The following is an 18,156-nucleotide window of genomic DNA, read 5'->3' as shown; positions in this document are numbered from 1 at the left end:
ACACACACACCCCCCCTCCCCGCAGGAGGGGACCAGGGGCTTGAACCTGGGCCCTTGAGCGTGGTGATATAAGCAATTAAGCGGGGTGCTACCCCGCCTGTCCCGGAAGGTTTTCTTTACACAGGCAGGTACAGGGAACGCCCTCACTGTCTGAATGAGGGACCGAGAGACAGATGCACGGGCGAGCACATCCACTTACTCATTTCCTTGAAGAGAGCTCAGGTGAAAAGGAAAGCGCCCCCCCCAACGCCCGCACCGAGTGGGGAGGCGGTGGAAAGCCCTTCTGTCGTCGTGCTGGGCACAAGACATTCCTGGCGGAAACCTCTCCCCAAAGTGAGGGCGCAGGGCACAGGGCTCTGAGGGGCAGAGGCACAGGGCACAGGGCACAGGGCACAGGGCTGAGCCAGCAACAGCCTCACCTTGTTCCTGAACTCTCCGTTAAAGGCGAACTGGTTCTCCGGCTTTCCGTCGGGCACCTTGTAGAGCCGGAGCCAGTTCACAGTGGCCTCCAAGTAGCCGGGCTTGTGCTTCTTCACATCGTCGATATCTGCAGGCGAGCGAGCGAGCGAGCGATCGGCCGCTCAGGCGCGGGACTCTGGGGAGCCGGGGTCGGGCCTGGCAGGGCAGCCGTGGCCCTGCAGGGGAGAACAGAACCCTCTCCCGGGCACACCTCCCACCGGCGCCTGCGCCCAACTCAGAGAGGAGGACAGCCATCGTGCCCTGTGCGCACGGCTGGGCGACTCACAACAGCCACAGGGTGGAAGCCAGCCGGCCACAAGCCCAGGGGCTGACGACTAGATGCAGCTTCCCCCAGCTCTCCACACGGTGCCAGTCAGACTCACTGAGGGGACTGAGCGGGTCAGCAGCTCACCCTGCAGCCAGCAACCTTTCTTACTAATGGGAGGAGGAGCAGGAGGAGGAGGAGGGGGGAGGAGGAAGGAGGAGCAGAAGGAAGAGGAGGAAGAGAAGGAGAAGGAAGAGAAGATGGAGGAGGAGGAGAAGGAAGAGGAACAGGAGAAGGTGGAGGAGGAGGAGAGGAAGCAAAGCATGTGTGACACACCAAGCGCACACACTGTGTGATGTCTGGCTCCCTCTCAGACTCAGAATTCCAATGGCACAAGCTTTCCCTTCTGTTTCTGGAGAGGCAGGGACTTGCCGTGAAACTTGGAGGCTTCGGGGTCATTCACGTCAATAGCAATTAACTTCCAATCTGTTTCACCCTCATCGATCAGAGCCAAGACGCCAAGGATCTTCACACAGATCACGGCTCCGTGAGGAAGGACCTGGGGACAGACGAGAGACTGAGCGCTGAACGGCGTTGAGACAGGGATTTGCAGCATCGTAAAAGTCCACATGAAAGATTAACGGCGAAACTTACTAAAGCCTCAGTGATTAAAAATAATGCCCACGTGGTCAGAAAATGCTCTCATGAAGTCCCCGTTGGAAAAGTATCTTGATCTCCTTTTAGAAATTACAAGTGACAGGTAGGTCTTAAGATCTGTCCACCTGCATGTTAGCTGTCAGGCTCAGAAAGAAATAAGCAACAGGCCCCTTGGAACATACCTAAAATAGACTTCCCAGCTTCCTCCCACTCAAGACCTCTAGCTTCATCTGCTCTCTGTGGGCTCCTATTTACAAAACACTTTGTCCTGCTTTATATCTTACCACCTTCCAGCCACCAAGCTACAGACACTACTATGATGCCCATCTGACCTCCCTGGGCAGACGCCCTCCCCCCATGTGTCCTGGAGCCTCCCCTCCCCAGAGCCCTGCCCCACTAGGGACAGACAGACACAGGCTGGGGGTGTGGATCCACCTGCCAACACCCATGTCCAGCAGAGAAGCAATGACAGAAGCCAGAACTTCCACCTTCTGCTCCCCATAAAGAATTTGGGTCCATATTTCCAGAGGGATAAAGAACAGGGAAGCTTCTAATGGAGGGGATGGGACGCGGAACTCTGGTGGTGGGAACTGTGTGGGATTGTCCCCTGTGATCTTACAGTCTTGCTCATCATTATTAAATCACTCATAAAAAATTGAAAAAAAAAAGTAATATCCAAGGCCTAGAAATGCACACTGAACAGGAAAGAGATGCCACCACAGCTCTTAGCACTGTGAGGAAAGACTGGACGTCCTTTTAAACTGCTGTGTTTCATCTCTCCTGGGAAGTCGCACCACATGCACAGTCAGCAGGAAGATGTTGGTCCTGGGATACAGTCTGAGGGGCTGGCAATATAATAGCTCTACTTGGCCATGTGTGTGACCCGGGTTCAAACCCAGTCTCCAATGTATTGGAGGAAACTTGGGTGCTGTGATCTCTCTCTCTCTCATTCTCTGTCTCTGCTTTAACATAATAAATTAATGATAAACAGAATACAGTCTTAGGAAGACAAGGAATAAATTGTTAATATGTTAAAGATAAAGGCAAAGCAGGCTGCACAAAATGCTAAACAACTGAAGGCAGGGGGCCGGGTGGTAGCGCAGCGGGCTAAGCACACGTGGCGTAAAGCGCAAGGACCGGCGTAAGGACCCCGGTTCGAGCCCCCGGCTCCCCACCTGCAGGGGAGTCGCTTCCCAGGCGGTGAAGCAGGTCTGCAGGTGTCTGTCTTTCTCTCCCCCTCTCTGTCTTCTCCATCTCTCTCCATTTTCTCTCTGTCCTGTCCAACAACAGCAGCAATAAAAAAACAGTAACAACAGCAAGGACAACAAAAATGGAAAAAAATGGCTTCCAGGAGCAGTGGATTCGTAGTGTAGGCACAGAACCCCAGCAGTAACCCTGGAGGCAAAAAAAAGAAAAAAGAAAAAGAAATTGAAGGTAGACAGGGAGGATGAGTGGCTGGGAGGCAGCTCTACCGGCTAAGCAGACACATTACCACACATGAGGACGTGGGTTTGAGCCCCGGCCACCCCATGGGAGCATCTGTAGGGGAGGAATTTTCCTGCACAATGGAGCAGTGCTGTGGCATCTTTCAACTCTCTGCCTCTCACTCATTCTCTGTCTAAACGGAGAAGGAGAAGGAGAAGACGACTAAGACTAGGCCAGGAGCAGAGAAATAATGCAGGCATAGAGGCCCAGAGACTAAAAAACAGACTTTAATTCATTTTTCCCAGAGCCCTGCTCAGCTCTGGCTGATGGTGGTGTAGGGGATTGAACCTGGGACTTTGGAGCTTCAGGCATGAGAGCCTCTTTGCATAACCATTATACTCTCTACCCTCCTCACCCTCCCCTCACCCCCAAGATGTGCCTTGCTAAAGACTGTTATTTTGGTGCTGCCTTCGAAATGTCGAGGCCAAGTTTATTTATTTTTAAAGATTTTTTTTTCTTGCCATGAAAGCTTCTTAAAATTATTTTTATTTATTGGTTAGACAGAAATCAAGAGGAAAGGAAGACATAGAGAGGGAGAGAGACAGAGAGACACCTACAGCCCTGCTTCACCACTTGTGAAGCTTTCCCCCAGCAGGTGGGGACCAGGGGCTTGAACTGGGTCCTTGTGCCCTGTGACGTGTGACGTGTGCACTTAACCAGGTGCACCACTCCCTAGCCCTCCAAGGCCAAGTTTATACACAGACTTTCACTGTCCCGCAAGCTGAAAAATTTGAGCCTGCTTCAAGATGATTTCGTGATTCAAAACTCAGCTTTACTCTGGAAAGTAAGGCGTTCAGAGTAAAGTCACATATTTGTGTCTTGACACTACTGGAAAGGAGGAAAGGAAGAAAAAAAGCAAGCAAGGAAGGAAGGATGGAAAGGGAAGGGAACGAAGGAAGGAAAAAAGAAAGAAAGGAAAGGAAGAAAGAAGCAAAGAAAAAAGCAAACCAATAAGCCAGATCCCAAGGCCCCAGGGCCAGTGCTGGGGGAGCCGCTCTGCACAGGGCCGGGGCGGCTGTCCTCAGACGCTCACGGCCTTGCTGCTGCAGAGACACTCACACCGAGAGACACTCGTGACATACTAAAAGTCACGGCAAAATAAGGCAAGGCTGGCCGCACAGGAGACCAGGTCACAGGCAGCTCTGCTCACTTAAGGGAGCGCGGTGGGGCCGGCCAGTGGTGCACAAGAACCTGAGTTCAAGCCCCAGGTTCCCCACGTACAGGGTGGGGAAGCTTCATAAATGGTGAAGCAGGGCCGCGGGGTGCCTATCTCTTTCCCTCCGCCCCCCCCCCCCCCCCCCCCGTCCCCTCAATTTCTCTCTGTCCTATTAAATAAAGAAATAAAACAGGGGGGCTGGGCAGTGGCATACCCAGTTAAGTGTAAGGATACACACAGGATCTGGGTTCGAGCCAGCCCTCTCCCCACTCCCCAGCTGCAGGGGGTGGGGGGAGGCTTCACAAGTGATGAAGCAGGTCCACAGGCCTGTCTCTCGTTCTCTTTCTCCTTCCCTAGCTCCCCACCCCCTCTCAATTACTCTCAGCCCTGTCAAGTAAAAATTAAAAAAGAAAAAAATAATGGAAACAATGGCCTCCAGGAGCAGAGGATTCATAGTGCTGGCACCAAGGCCCCGGCGATAATAATGTGGGGGGGAGGAATAAAGTAAAGTTAGAAATAAAAATGGAATCGCAAAGGAGGATGCTTCAATAAAGGATCGTGGGGCAGGGAAAGAGGAACCAACCTTGGAGCCTATTTCACAGACGTCGATGGGATCGTTATCCCCACAGCAACCTGTGTTCTTACACTTCTCACGGGGGTCTTCCCAAGTCTGAAAAAACAAGCCAGACAAGGAACAGTGGGAAACAGGAAAGACGGACAGGAAAGACAGCACACAGACGCTCACCTCAACCACACCCTGTTCTCCCCGAAGAACTGCTGGGCATGCAGCCGCCCCTAGATGACAAGAGGCCCCCCACCCCCAGCTCAGCACTGCAGGTGGGACAGACGCACGCGGCCCCTCTGTCACCGTCTCTTCCTCCCCCGTTCTGTCAAGTGTCTGGATGCAGATCCGCTTTCTGGCTTCGGTCCCGATTTCCCCCATGCCTATACCCGCCACCCCCTCTGAACAGCTGCTTCCAGCCCTCCCGGATTCTTTTCAAAAGAGGCGGCGGCTGGCCTCGTGTGTCTCCGCGGCCTCCCTTAGAGAAGGCTTCTCTGCAGACGCCCCGAGAGCTCTCCTCTGCAGTAGCATGGGCAGGACGGGAAGGCATCACGGGGAGTGAGACAAAGGCAGTGTGCCGGAGAGAGAGACACACACCGGGACAGAGGGACCTCACTCACAGGTGGGGCTTAGGAACAAAGACAGGACTGGGCGACAGAAGGCAAAACCTGGACTGGGGGTGTCTATACCGGGAGGCAGACAAAGAAACCCACCTTCCTGGACTCACGGCCATGCTCGTGCCCGGCCCGGCACTCAGAAGCACCCGTGGGTGGTCTCCCTGAAGGGGGGAAGCTTCACAAGCGGGTGAAGCAGGGCTGCAGGTGTGTCTCTGCCTCTCTCTCCTCCTTCTCCCCTCTCAATGTCTCTCTGTCCTATAAAGTATAGTAAAGCGGTCCGGGAGGTGGTGCAGTGCATAAAGCATTAGCCTCTCAAGGGTGAGGTTCTGAGTTTGATCCCCGACAACACATGTACCACAGTGATGTCTGGTTCTTTCTCTCTCTCTCTCTCTCCTTCTATCTTTCTCACTAATAAATAAAATCTTTTAAAATAAAATAATAAAAAAATTTTTTTTTTCTTAATGGGAAAAAAATGGCTACAGGGAAGATAGCTGGCGCAGGCACTGAGCCTCAGTGGTAATCCTGGTGGTAATCAAAATTAATCAATTAATTAAAGCAATGGGTACGCACAAGAGACTCTTATGCCTGAGGCTCCAAAGTCCCAGGTTCAATCCCTTAAATCGGAGCTGAGCACTGCTCTGGTAAAATTAACTCAGTAAGTAATTAATTAACTCGGGGGTAGAATAGCATAATGGTCTGGAGACCATGTGCTATAAAATAAAATCCATGCTATCAAGACATGAGCATCTATAAAAAGTAGGCCCTGTCATATTCAAAGCAGTGACCACAGAAAACTCAAGCAAAGAAACAAACAAAAAAGGCTGCATTCAGGACAGCGGGTTAAGCGCAGGTGGCACAAGGCGCAAGGACCGGCATAAGGATCCCGGTTCAAGCCCCGGGCTCCCCACCTGCAGGGGAGTCGCTTCACAGGCGGTGAAGCAGGTCTGCAATTGTCTGTCTTTCTCTCCCCCTTTCTGTCTTCCCCTCCTCTCTCCATTTCTCTCTGTCCTATCCAACAACGACAGCAATAACAACAATAATAACTACAACAATAAAACAAGGGCAAAATAGAAAAATATTAAAAAAAAAATACCGGGGTTCAGGTGGTAGCACAGCGGGTTAAGCGCACATAGTGTAAAGTGCAGGGACTGGTGTAGGGATCCAGGTTTGAGCCCCGCCACCCCCCAGGCTCCCCGCCTGCAGGGGAGTCGCTTCACAAGCAGTGAAGCAGGTCTGCAGATGTCTGTCTTTCTCTCCCCATCTCTGTCTTTCCCTCCTCTCTCCATTTCTCTCTGTCCTATCCAATAACTACATCAACAACAGTAATAACTAAAACAAGGGCAACGAAAGGGAAAATAAACAAACAAATATAAAAAAAAATCATTAACTACACAACAAGAAAAAACAAGGGCAACAAAAGGGAATAAGTAAATTAGTAAATAAAAAAATCCTACATTCTTCACTTGAAAGCCAAGCCGCTCCGCACGGATCAAAACCCCACCGGCGAGTCTTCTGTCCGCCTCACTCCAAACGAATGTATCGCTCTCGACCTCAGCACAACGAAGTTTCCACATGGGAAACTCTCAGGTCTCTCAGACCGACACCCGTCCCTCCCTCGCCTCGCACAGCTGAAGGCTGGACAGCAGAGGACAGAGAGGTGGGAGCCCTGCGGACCTCACCTGCGGGAGGGCGCCGTAATTCCAGATGTAGCCCTTGTGGGGGAAGATGTTGGCCACAAAGCGAGGCTTGCCGTTCTTGGTGTCCTGCTTGATGGGGTTCAGGGGCTCCTCTGTGGCGATCTAGCAAGGTCACAGAAAAAGGGTGAGGGGGCGATTAGTCTAATATACAAATAGGAAGGAAGGACGGACGGACTGAAGGACAAGCTTACGAGGGGGACCAGCTACTCTCCTTAGAGCGCAGAAATATCAAGACTTGGCCAGGGCTCTGCTTTTATCCCTGGCAGAGTACACTCTAACAGACAGCCAGGTGCTTGGCGAAGGACACAGGGTCATCTGCCCCAAACAAGTGATTCCACTGTCTGTGAGCAGCATAAAAGACTCCAAATCAACATGGAGATGGAGGTGGAGCCTTCAGGTATGAGAATCTCTTTGCCACAATCCCGCCCCCCCCACCCCAAAGTTTAACTATTATCATTATCAAGAAGTGGGTCAAGACAGCACAATGGTTCTGCAAAGAGACTCTTATGCCTGAGGCTCCAAATTCCCAGGTTCAGTCCCCTCCCCACCCCACCACCACAAGCCAGAGCTGAGCAGTGCTCTGGTAAAAGGGTAAAAACAAAACAAAACAAAACAAAACAAAACAACGGGTCAATTACTCCCGATTAAAAAAAAATGTGGCAACTTGCAACAAAGTTTTTCTCTCAGTACTGACTCTTCCATTTTCTACAAGTAGACGCTATCTGTACCTCCATCTTGGCGTTGGTCCACCGGGGCACCTCCACGATCATATTAAACAGATTCTGCAGTTAAAAAAAAAAAGAGAAGAATGTTAATTATTCACCCATCCCATAAGGACATGCTTTAAGCTTCTGCTGCCTCTCCTGCTTCATATACTAGAATAAATACAAGTCTCTCTCTCTCTCTCTTTTTTTTTTTTTTTGCCTCCAGGGTTATCACTGGGGCTTAGTGCCTGCACTATGAATCAAATGCTCCTGGAGGCTATTTTTCCCTTAATGTTGCCCTTACTGTTATTGCTGTTGTTGGACAAGACACAGAGAAATGGAGAGAGGAGAGGAAGAAAGAGGGGGGGTGCAGCGCCCCCCCCCCCCCCGTCACGAACGCCAGGGAGCCTGACAGGGTCATCTCCTCTGGACCTGCATTCAGACTTCAAGGAAGCTGGGCAGAAAGGACGAGAGTGGGACGACACATTCTCCCCCCGTTATTCTTACAAATAATTATACTGTCACAATTGATTAATAGCGCTTTGGCAGTGCCTGGTGGGAATGGAGGGTCAGAAGCACCCCCTCTCCCTTACACAGGGGCATATTTGAAAGTTACATTATGAAAGTGGGGAAGGTGGGTCAACGTAGACGGACAAAACAAGTCATGTTATGACCTGCCCCTCAAAGAAAGAATGCAGAGATTGAGGCCTCCCAGGTACAAGTTGACGTATTGAAACAAAGAAAGATTAATAGTTAAACTGTACCAGACCTAGATGAGCAGTGGTCCACGACTAGGCAAAGATCTGTATGCCCCCCATAGAAGATTAATGATAGAAATAGCCCTCCGCAGAAGTCAAAAACAATTCTGGGTATGACCTCCCCTGAGAACAGGGCGATACTAAGCATTGTACCATTCTTTACAGTAATAGGGGAGTAACATGTAGCCTACCAAAGCCACAAGACTGAGCTGATTGTTTAGGCAACCTGAATGTAACCTGAAAAAAGTATAAAAGCTAATGCAGTTTCACTATTAAAATGAGTCCAGATTCACCCTCCAATAGAGTGTGGTGTCTATCTGTTCTCCCTTGTGCCGACTCCTGACCCACCGGGGAGGTCGCCTTCAAGACCCCTGACCCTCCTGCTGCTCATCCACTGTGGTGGTCCGCGGCAGTGGGGAGAGAAAGACAGACACCTGCAGACCTGCTTCACTGCTTGTGAAGTGACTCCCCTGCAGGTGGGGAGCCGGGGGCTCGAACCAGGATCCTTACGCCGGTCCTTGCTTGCGCTACTGCCTGGCCCCCCATTAATATATATTCTAAAGAGAAACCACACACACACGGTCTCCCTTCCCAGTTGTGAAGAGAAAAATGGACCCTGTGTCAGACTGATGGGGTGAATAGTTCATTGTATTTACATTTTGTGTTTTTTTTTTTTCCCCAAGTTTGGGAGCTACTCTCTGCCACGATCCAGCCTTCTAGCCCTATTTTTAACTCTGACACCAACTTCCTAGATAATATTTTTAATCCAATGTAAAGGGGACGAAGAAAATAATAAAAACAAGGGCAGAATTAACCCTGAAACTAGACAGACACTACATGGTCAAGTGCTCTGAGTCACAGAGACAGTCGCACACCCGAAAAAAAAAAAAAAGTGATAAATGTAGGCAGTGGGTTAGGCAGACACGTCACCATGTGCGTGGACCAAGGTCTGAGCCCCTGCTCCCCCACCTGAGGAAGGGAAGCTTCTTCACAAGTGGTGAAGCAGGGCTGCAGGTATCTCTCTGTCTCTCTCCCCTTCCCTTCTCAATCAAGGTCTATCCTCTCAAATAAAGAAAGAAAGAAAATATAAAAGGAAAAAATGGACTCTGGGAGCAGTGGATTTGTTATGCAAGCAACAAGCCTCAGGATAACCTGGTGGCAATTAAGACAGACAGAGAGAGAGAGAGAGAGAGACGCAGGTAGGAGCTACATACCTCAGAGTCCTCACTCCTAGGTCTCTTTGTAGGAATGCCACCTTCCTAGGAGAGGAACAAAGTGAGGTTGTGACAGGATTCTGTGAATGCAGATGTCTGTGAAGCCAAGGGCGTAGCCCTGCGCGCGTGTCAGATGTCTCAGTTTTCTGCTAACCGCCCCTCCCTCACCTAGGTCCTCCTCCACCATCGGCACCAGGACCTGAAAGCCCCCCCCAGCGACCCCCCAGAGTCCTTTACTTTGGGGAAAGACACCAAACCCAGTCCAAGTTCTGCGTGGCGTTTCCCCTCCTGTTCTGATGTCTCTACTTCTGTCCATGGTGACATCATCCCATCTTCATCCTTCTCTTTCTGGCTGCTCTCACTTCACTCGATTCCTTCCCAAAGGCAGATGGGCAGTTCCCAGAGACTTCACTCCCAACTCTGTTGCCCTTCCTGACTTCTAATCCCTTCCTTCCTTAATTTTTTTTTACTTTAGTTTTTTTATTTTAATTTTTTTAAATATTTATTTTCTCTTTTGTTGCCCTTTTTTATTGTTGTAGTTATTATTATTGTTATTGATGTTGTTGTTGGATAGGACAGAGAGAAATGGAGAGAGGAGGGGAAGACAGAGAGGGGTGAGAAAGACAGACACCTGCAGACCTGTCTCACCGCCTGTGAAGCGACTCCCCTGCAGGTGGGGAGCCGGGGGCTCGAACTGGGATCCTTCCACCAGTCCTTGCGCTTCGCGCCACGTGCGCTTAACCCGCTGCGCTACGGCCCGACTCCCCCACTTTAGTCTTTTAATGAGACAGAAAGACCAGAGCCCTACTCAGCTCTGGCTGACAGCAGTGTTGGGAATTGAACCTGGGACTTTGGAGCAGGAATCTCTGCAGAACCTTTACACTGTCTCCCCCACTTCTTCCCTCCACATTCTATCCCCTCAAGAAGCTTCCAAAGACCATCTTCTGGCCATGCCAGACGTATAAACTTCCACCATCAGCTACCAGTCCTTCCCCGCCTCAAAAAAAAAAGCAAGAGAAACAGCACCTCTGTGAAGCCCGCCCGCAGAGGAATATCGTGGAAGGGGGAGATGTAGTGGCCAGCCGCATTCTCTGCAAAGGAAAAGGGAACATGAGCCAGGACAGTCATGGCTTTCGGGGTGGTCAGCCCTGCCCTCCACTGTCAGACGTACTGAAGTCACTGCCCATTCAAAGTCTATTTATTTCATTTCCCCTTTTGCCAAGCAAGGCCTCACCGCACGCAGTTTCCCCACTCCTGAAATGACTATTATTTAGATACAGACACAGAGAAAAAGAGAGAGAGAGGGAGCTGGAGCTTCCCCCGGTGCTCTGAGACCAGGCTGGCACCCTGCCCAGTGAATAATCTTTCCAGTCTCTAGTTTGAAGTTTAATCTAAGTCCAATTCAATTGCCACATAGATCACATCTGGGTGGCTGCTATCATTTTTTCATTTGCTTCTTATTCCTCTGCCTCAAAATGTCCCAAACAACAACAAAACTGAATTATACTAAAACCCAAAAGTCATAGCAATCATTCCCCATCCACAGAAGGAAAGTTTCCCAAGCAGTGAAGCTGGGCTGCAGGTGTCTCTCGGTTTCTCTTCCCCTTCCTTCTCAGTCAAGTTCTTCTTCTTCTTTTTTTTTTTTATATTTATTTATTCCCTTTTGTTACCCTTGCTTTTTATTGTTGTAATTATTATTGTTGTTATTGATTTTGTTGTTATTGATGTCGTTGTTGTTGGATAGGACAGAGAGAAATGGAGAGAGAAGAAGACAGAGAGGGGGAAAGACAGACACCTGCAGACCTGCTTAGCGACTCCCAGGAGTCGGGATTCGAACCGGGATTGGTACGCCAGTCCTTGTGCTTTGCGCCACGTGCGCTTAACCCGCTGTGCTACCGCCCGCCTCCCTTCAGTCAAGTTCTATCCTATCCAATAAAGGAAGAAAGAAAGAAAAAGGGAGGGAAAAAAATTGGGCTTTTTTCACTTTTGAAATGAGAAACATCCAACGGAAACGAATGTCAATGCCCCAAGGAGAACTCTTTCACACGGGCATTTCCTGTCTAAGAGTCTCATCAGGGGCTGGGAAGTGGCGCACCTGGTTAAGCACACAGGTTACAGCGCACAAGGACCCGGGTTCGAGGCCCCAGTCCCCACCTGCAGGGGGAAAACTTCACGAGTGGTGAAGCAGGACTGCAGGCGTCTCTCTCCCTTCCCTCTTGATTTCTGGCTGTCTCTATCCAATAAATAAAATTAATTTAAAAAATTATAGAAAAAGAAATAGAAGCCCGCTTCCACGGACAGGACACTGGAGTTAGAAGCTTAAAGCACAACCACCCTGCTGACAGATACACAGGTGTTTACAGGGGAGACACTCCCGAGACTTTGGAAAAAAATACTCGGAAGTTGGGTGTGCAGAAAGACAGCCTGAAGCTTATACAAAACTTTGTGCCTAAAAGAAATCAAGAAAGGAGGGAAAGACAGAGAGGAGGAAGAGAAAGCTAGACACCTGCAGACCTGCTTCACCACCTGTGAAGCAACCCCCCTGCAGGTGAGGACCAGAGGCTAGAACCTGGGTCCTTACACATTGTAACATGTGCTCAGACAGGTGTGAAAAAAAAAACAACTTTGTGCCTGAGGCACCAAAGGTCCCAGGTTCAACCTGCTGCAACCACCCTGTCCTTCTGTCCCTGTCTGTCCGTCCCTGTTCCTCTGTCCATCTGTGTCTGTCGGTCCCTGCTCCTCCGGCCATCTGTCCCTGTCCCTCTGTCCCTTGTCCCTTTCTGTGTTTGTCCCTTCCTCTGTGTGTTCCTGCCTCTGTCCTTGCTCCTCGGTGGTCCGTCTGTCCATGTCCCTCTGTCTGTCCCCTATCCATGTCCCTCTGTCCCTGTCCCTTTCTCCGTTGTCCTTTTGTCTGTGTCCCCCTGTCCCTCTGTCCCTGCTGACCTCTGAGCCTGCAGTTGCTCTCAGGCCATGGGGCCCCTTCCCAACAGCAGAGCCCTTCCCCCACCCCCCCCCACAGGGGCAGCTGCAGCCTCGTTGCTAAGCGACAGGCCAGACCCCCCCCCACCCCGTCAGCTCCCCAAATCACCCCTCCCCCGGAGCTGGGGGCCCTGCGCTGCCCCCCACCCAGGTCACCCCGCGATGATGCTCCCACCCCAGGCGCCCCCGCCCCGCCCGATGATCCCCCCCCGCCGCCCCCACCCCGCCTGATGACCCCCCACCCGAGACCCCCGCCCCGCCCGATGACCCCCCACCCGAGACCCCCGCCCCGCCCGACGACCCCCCACCCGAGGCCCCCGCCCCGCCCGACGACCCCCCACCCGAGGCCCCCGCCCCGCCCGATGACCCCCCCGCCGCCCCCCATGACCCCGGCAGCCCCGCAGCAGCCCCGCGCACTCACGGAAGAAGAGGCGGTAGTCGGCCGTGTGCGGGCGGCCGCGCGGCTCGGTGCGGTACAGCGCCATGGCGGGGCGCGGGGCTCGGCGGACCCCCCCGTGCGCCACCCCCGCGCCCCCCGCGCCCCCCGCGCGCCAGCCCCCCGCCCAGCGCAGCCCCCGCAGCAGCGCGCGCATGGCCGCCCACCGTCCCGCCGCCGCCGCGCGCGCCCCCTGCCGGCCGGAGTCCGCGCCGCACCCGCCCGCCGGAAGCCGCCCGCACGCCCGCCCGGCCTGCCCCCTGCGCCTCGGCCCTGCCCCCTGCGCCCTGCACCCAGGCCCCTGCACCCTGGGCCTCGGCCCTGCCCCCTGCGCCCTGTCCCCTGAGCCTCGGCCCTGCCCCCTGTCCCCTGCGCCCTGCGCCCTGCGCCCTGTCCCCTGCGCCTCAGCCCTGCCCCCTGCGCCCTGTCCCCTGAGCCTCAGCCCAGCACCCTGTCCCCTGCACCCTGCGCCCTGTCCCCTGCGCCCTGCACCCAGCCCCCTGCACCCTGCACCCTGCGCCCTGCCCCCTGCGCCTCAGCCCTGCACCATGCACCCTGCCCCCTGCCTCCTGCGCTTCAGCCCTGCACCATGCACCCTGCGCCTCAGCCATGCACCATGCCCCCTGCCTCCTGCGATTCAGCCCTGCACCCTGCACCCTGCGCCCTGTCCCCTGCGCCCTGTCCCCTGCGCCCTGCACCCAGCCCCCTGCGCCTCAGTCCTGCCCCCTGCGCCTCAGCCCTACGCCTCAGCCCTGCACCCTGCCCCCTGAGCCTCAGCCCTGCACCATGCACCCTGTGCCCTGCGCCTCAGCCATGGACCATGCACCCTGCCCCCTGCCTCCTGCGCTTCAGCCCTGCACGATGCACCCTGCGCCTCAGCCATGCACCATGCACCCTGAACCCGCGCCTCAGCCCTGCCCCCTGCGCCCTGCACCCCGTGCCTCAGCCCTGCGCTCCAGCCCTGTGCCTCAACCCTGCGCCCTACAACCGTGTACCTTGTGTCTGTGCACCGCTGAACCCTGCGCCCTGCAACCCTGCGCCCCCGAACCCTTCACCCCTGCGCCCCTGAGCCCTTCACCCCTGAACCCTGCGCCCCTGCGCCCCTGAACCCATCACCCCTGCGCCCCTGCGCCCTGCTCCCCTGAGCCCTGCGCCCCTGCCAGCCTTGCATTTCCAGTCTGCCTGGACCTAAGTGGCGCTAAACGCCAGTGCTTGCAGTAGTTTAGTTATGTTAAGTTGTATTTGTACTGGGGGAATTGTTTATTATTTATCTTATTCATTCATCTATTTTCTTCCTCGCCAGACAGTCCCATTTATTTATTCATAGGCCATCAAGCTTATCACTGAGACTTGGTGCCTGCACGACGAATCCACAGGTCCTAGGTGCGCTTTTCTTTCTTTCTTTCTTTCTTTCTTTCTTTCTTTCTTTCTTTCTTTCTCTTTTTTAAATTTTTTAAAAATATTTATTTTATTTATTTATTCCCTTTTGTTGCCCTTGTTGTTTTATTGTTGTAGTTATTATTGTTGTTGTTGTTGTTGGATAGGACAGAGAGAAATGGAGAGAGGAGGGGAAGACAGAGAGGGGGAGAGAAAGACAGACACCTGCAGACCTGCTTCACCGCCTGTGAAGAGACTCCCCTGCAGGTGGGGAGCCGCGGTTCCAACCGGGATCCAGGATCCTTATGCCGGTCCTTCTGGGCTTAACCCACTGCGCTACAGCCCGATTCCTCTTTCTTTCTTTCTTTCTTTCTTTCTTTCTTTCTTTCTTTCTTTCTTTCTTTCTTTCTTTCTTTCTTTCTTTCTTTCTTTCTTTCTTCCCACCCCCCTCCCCTCTTGAATTTGACTAGACAGAAAGGTATTCAGCTGGAGAGGTAGCATAATGGTGATGGAAAAATACTTTTTTTTTTTTTTAACACCAGAAGAAGTCAGGCATTGTTTTGCTTATCTGGGTGAGACAGGGGAAAAGGAAGGACATTTGGAAGTAGTCATAGGTGTAGGGGACACTTGGAAAGGAACAGAAGGCAAGACATAGGAAAAAAAAAATACATAGATTGATAGAGAAAATGATAGTTGTCAAGTCAGCTCCTATCTGAGACGGTGGGAGAACCGCTGCAGTTTCCAGCAGAGAGGAGGGGGACACAGAGCTCTGATGGGAGCAGTGTGGAATTACACCTCTGCATTTTGTAAATTTATAAATCAGTATTAAATCTGTAATAAAAATGAACTATTGGGGACCGGGTGGTGGCGCACCTGGTTGAGCGCACATGTTACAGTGCACAAGGACCCAGGTTCAAGCCCCTGGTCCCCAACTAAAGGGGGAAAGCTTCACAAGTGGTGAAGCAGGGCTGCAGGTGTCTCTCTGTCTCTCTCCCTCTCTGTCTCCCCCATCCCTCTCAATTTCTGACTATCTCTATCCAACAGATAAAGTTTTTTTTTAATTTCTTTATTGGGGAATTAATGTTTTACATTCGACAGTAAATAAAATAGTTTGTACATGCATAACATTTCCCAGTTTTCCCATATAACAATACAACCCACACTAGGTCCTCTGTCATCCTTCTTGGATCTGTATTCTCCGCACCCACCCACCCCAGAGTCTTTTACTTTGGTGCAATATGCCAACTCCAGTTCAGGTTCTACTTGTGTTTTCATTTCTGATCTTGTTTTTCAACTTCTGCCTGAGAGTGAGATCACCCCATCTTCATCCTTCTGTTTCTGACTTATTTCACTTTACATGAATTTTTCAAGGTCCATCCAAGATCGGCTGAAAACGGTGAAGTCACCATTTTTTATAGCTGAGTAGTATTCCATTGTGTATATAGACCACAACTTGCTCAGCCACTCATCTGTTGTTGGATACCTGGGTTGCTTCCAGGTTTTGGCTATTACAAATTGTGCTGCCAAGAACATATGTGTACACAGATCTTTTTTGGATGGATGTGTTGGGTTCCTTAGGATATATCCCCAGGAGAGGAATTGCAGGATCACAGGCTAGGTCCATTTCTAGCCTTCCGAGAGTTCCAGATAAAGTTTAAACACACACACACACACACACACACACTCACTTTCTTGCCTGAGGCACCAAAGGTCCCAGGTTGAATCCCCAGAACCAGCATAAGCCAGGGCCGAGTAGTGAGTGCTCAGGTACACAAAAAACTGACAAAGAAACTGGAGGGAGTGGAGAGGAAGAGAGAAAGGCAGGCAACTGCAGCACAACTTTGCCACTTGTGGAACTACCCCCCCCTCAGGTGGAGACTGGGGGGCTTGAACCCAGGTCCTTGTGTATGGTGCCATGTGCACTTAGCCAGCTGTACCGCAACCTGTGCCCTGCCCACTGGGTCATCCTTGCCATGTTCCCAGCAGCGGAACAGTGTGGGGTCTGTCCTTCTGCACTCTGAGTTCTGCCCCTGTGGGCTGCAGGGACAACACAGGCACAGGCACACTCCTTGGACCAAAATGACCAGGACTCCAGGTGCAGACCTGGCCTGGCTTCCCATGTGGAGCAGAGTACGGGGTGTCCCCTGGCACCCTCCTCCAGGAAGTCCTCCTCCCTGTGAGGAGATTAATCCTCTCTAATCCCTGCACTTCACTCCTGGAGCTACTTGGTACTGTCCCTGGAAGTCCCAGGGTCTGTCCCAGCCCATGCTGCGCCCCGCCCTCTCCAAGCCTAACTTAAAATACTGGCTGTCACCAGACGGGACAGATACTTGTATGTTGTATACCTGTTACATTTCTTTTTTTCACCAGAGCCCTGCTCAGCTCTGGCTTATGGTCTGCTTCTTCTTCTAGCGTTTGCCCTTCTTCCGTAGCCAGTCAACAGTGTCAGGTTGAGCCTGATGTCAAGTTTCGAGACCTCCTTTGGATTGGACCTTGGACCTTTGTGGCCTCAGGCAGGAAAACCTTTTTTTGCAAAACCATTATGCCGTCACACAAGTCTATACTCAATTATATTCCAAATAAACTACTTTATAGTAATCAAGTCACAATTAAAGATGTGATCTAAATCTGAACCAGTTAACTCTGTCCCATGGCTGCAAACTATAGTCTCTGGTTATTAATATTAACATGATAGATAAGATTTTTTTCTTTTTCTTTTAAATTTATTTACTTGTTGTTGGATAGAGGCAAATTGAGAGGGGGAGGGAGAGATAGAGGGAGGGAGAGACAGAGAGACACCTGCAGCCCTGCCTCACCACTCGTGAAGCTTTCCCCCTGCAGGTGGGGACCAGGGGGCTTGAACTTGGGCCCCTGTGCAGTGTAGTGTGAGCACTTAACCAGGTGTGCCACTGCCTCCCCCACCCATTTTTTCTTTACTGGGGGGGGGGGAATTAATGGTTTATACTTGACAGGAGAACAGAGCAGTTGGTATATGTATGACATTTCTCAGTTTTCCATAGAACACTACCCCCTGCCCCCACCTGGTCCTCTGCCATTATGCACCGAGACCCGAACATCCCCCCCCACCCCACCCCAGAGTCCTTGACTTTGCTGCAGTACACCAACTCCAGTCCAAGTTCTGCTTAGTGTTTTCCCTTCTGTTCTCATTTTGATAGATAATGATTTTTAAGAATTGGTTGAGACAAACCTGTAATTGCAAAATATGCAAGCAGAAATACTTTAGAGAGAGAACAGTACTTCTGTCACGGAAGAAAGAGGTCAGCATTTGGATCCACGCACATGTTTGGCGAGAGATGACACAGACCTGTCCTGCAGGAGGAAACTAAGTCCCTTCTGTCTTGTTCTGTTGTGTTGCATTTCCGTGACGAAGGTCACCCTCGTAGTTGGAAATGATTGCCGTAGTTCCAACCATCACGTCTTCACTCCACTTAGCAGAAAAGAGTAACAGGTCCGCTCCCTTAAGGACGCAAATTCAGAAATTGCATGCACCACTTTCATGGAATCCTACTGAGCAGTATTTCTTTTGTCTGTGTAGTGACCTCAACTAGTAACTCACAGCCCCCTTTTTTTATTTATATGAATGATGATAGGCCCAGATCAAAACAGGTAATCATAATACTACACAAGGAAGGGAGACATTACACATTAGAGGATAAGTAACTGTCTTCTTCTTTTTTTAAATTTGTTTATTTATAAAAAGGAACCATTCGGGGGGGGGGGGCCGAGTGGTAGCACAGCGGGTTAAGCGCACGTGGCGCAAAGCACAAGG

The 18,156-nt window shown here is 51.6% G+C and overlaps 1 protein-coding gene across 2 annotated transcripts in view; it reads right to left on the bottom strand.

Moving 5' to 3' along the window:
- Nucleotides 1-13,183, bottom strand: part of PPA2 (inorganic pyrophosphatase 2) — a 26,638-nt gene extending 13,455 nt beyond the window's left edge. The window contains exons 1-8 of one of the 2 annotated variants that reach the window (XM_060186303.1): nt 12,975-13,183; nt 10,601-10,665; nt 9,575-9,619; nt 7,627-7,680; nt 6,881-7,000; nt 4,606-4,692; nt 1,157-1,283; nt 420-547 (exon numbers count right to left, since the gene is read on the bottom strand). In XM_060186303.1, coding sequence (XP_060042286.1) covers nt 420-547; nt 1,157-1,283; nt 4,606-4,692; nt 6,881-7,000; nt 7,627-7,680; nt 9,575-9,619; nt 10,601-10,665; nt 12,975-13,146 — 798 coding nt within the window. In that variant the 5' untranslated portion in view covers nt 13,147-13,183. The remainder of the gene's footprint in view (nt 1-419; nt 548-1,156; nt 1,284-4,605; nt 4,693-6,880; nt 7,001-7,626; nt 7,681-9,574; nt 9,620-10,600; nt 10,666-12,974) is intronic. The other variant, XM_060186304.1, reaches the window with a different exon arrangement.
- Between the last annotated feature and the right edge of the window lie 4,973 nt (nt 13,184-18,156).

The sequence above is a fragment of the Erinaceus europaeus genome, chromosome 2 (genome assembly GCF_950295315.1).
Source record: "Erinaceus europaeus chromosome 2, mEriEur2.1, whole genome shotgun sequence".
NCBI classification, from domain to species: domain Eukaryota; kingdom Metazoa; phylum Chordata; class Mammalia; order Eulipotyphla; family Erinaceidae; genus Erinaceus; species Erinaceus europaeus.
The sequence above is the reverse complement of the archived record's forward strand: the minus strand, read 5'-3'. Positions and strand labels throughout refer to the sequence as shown.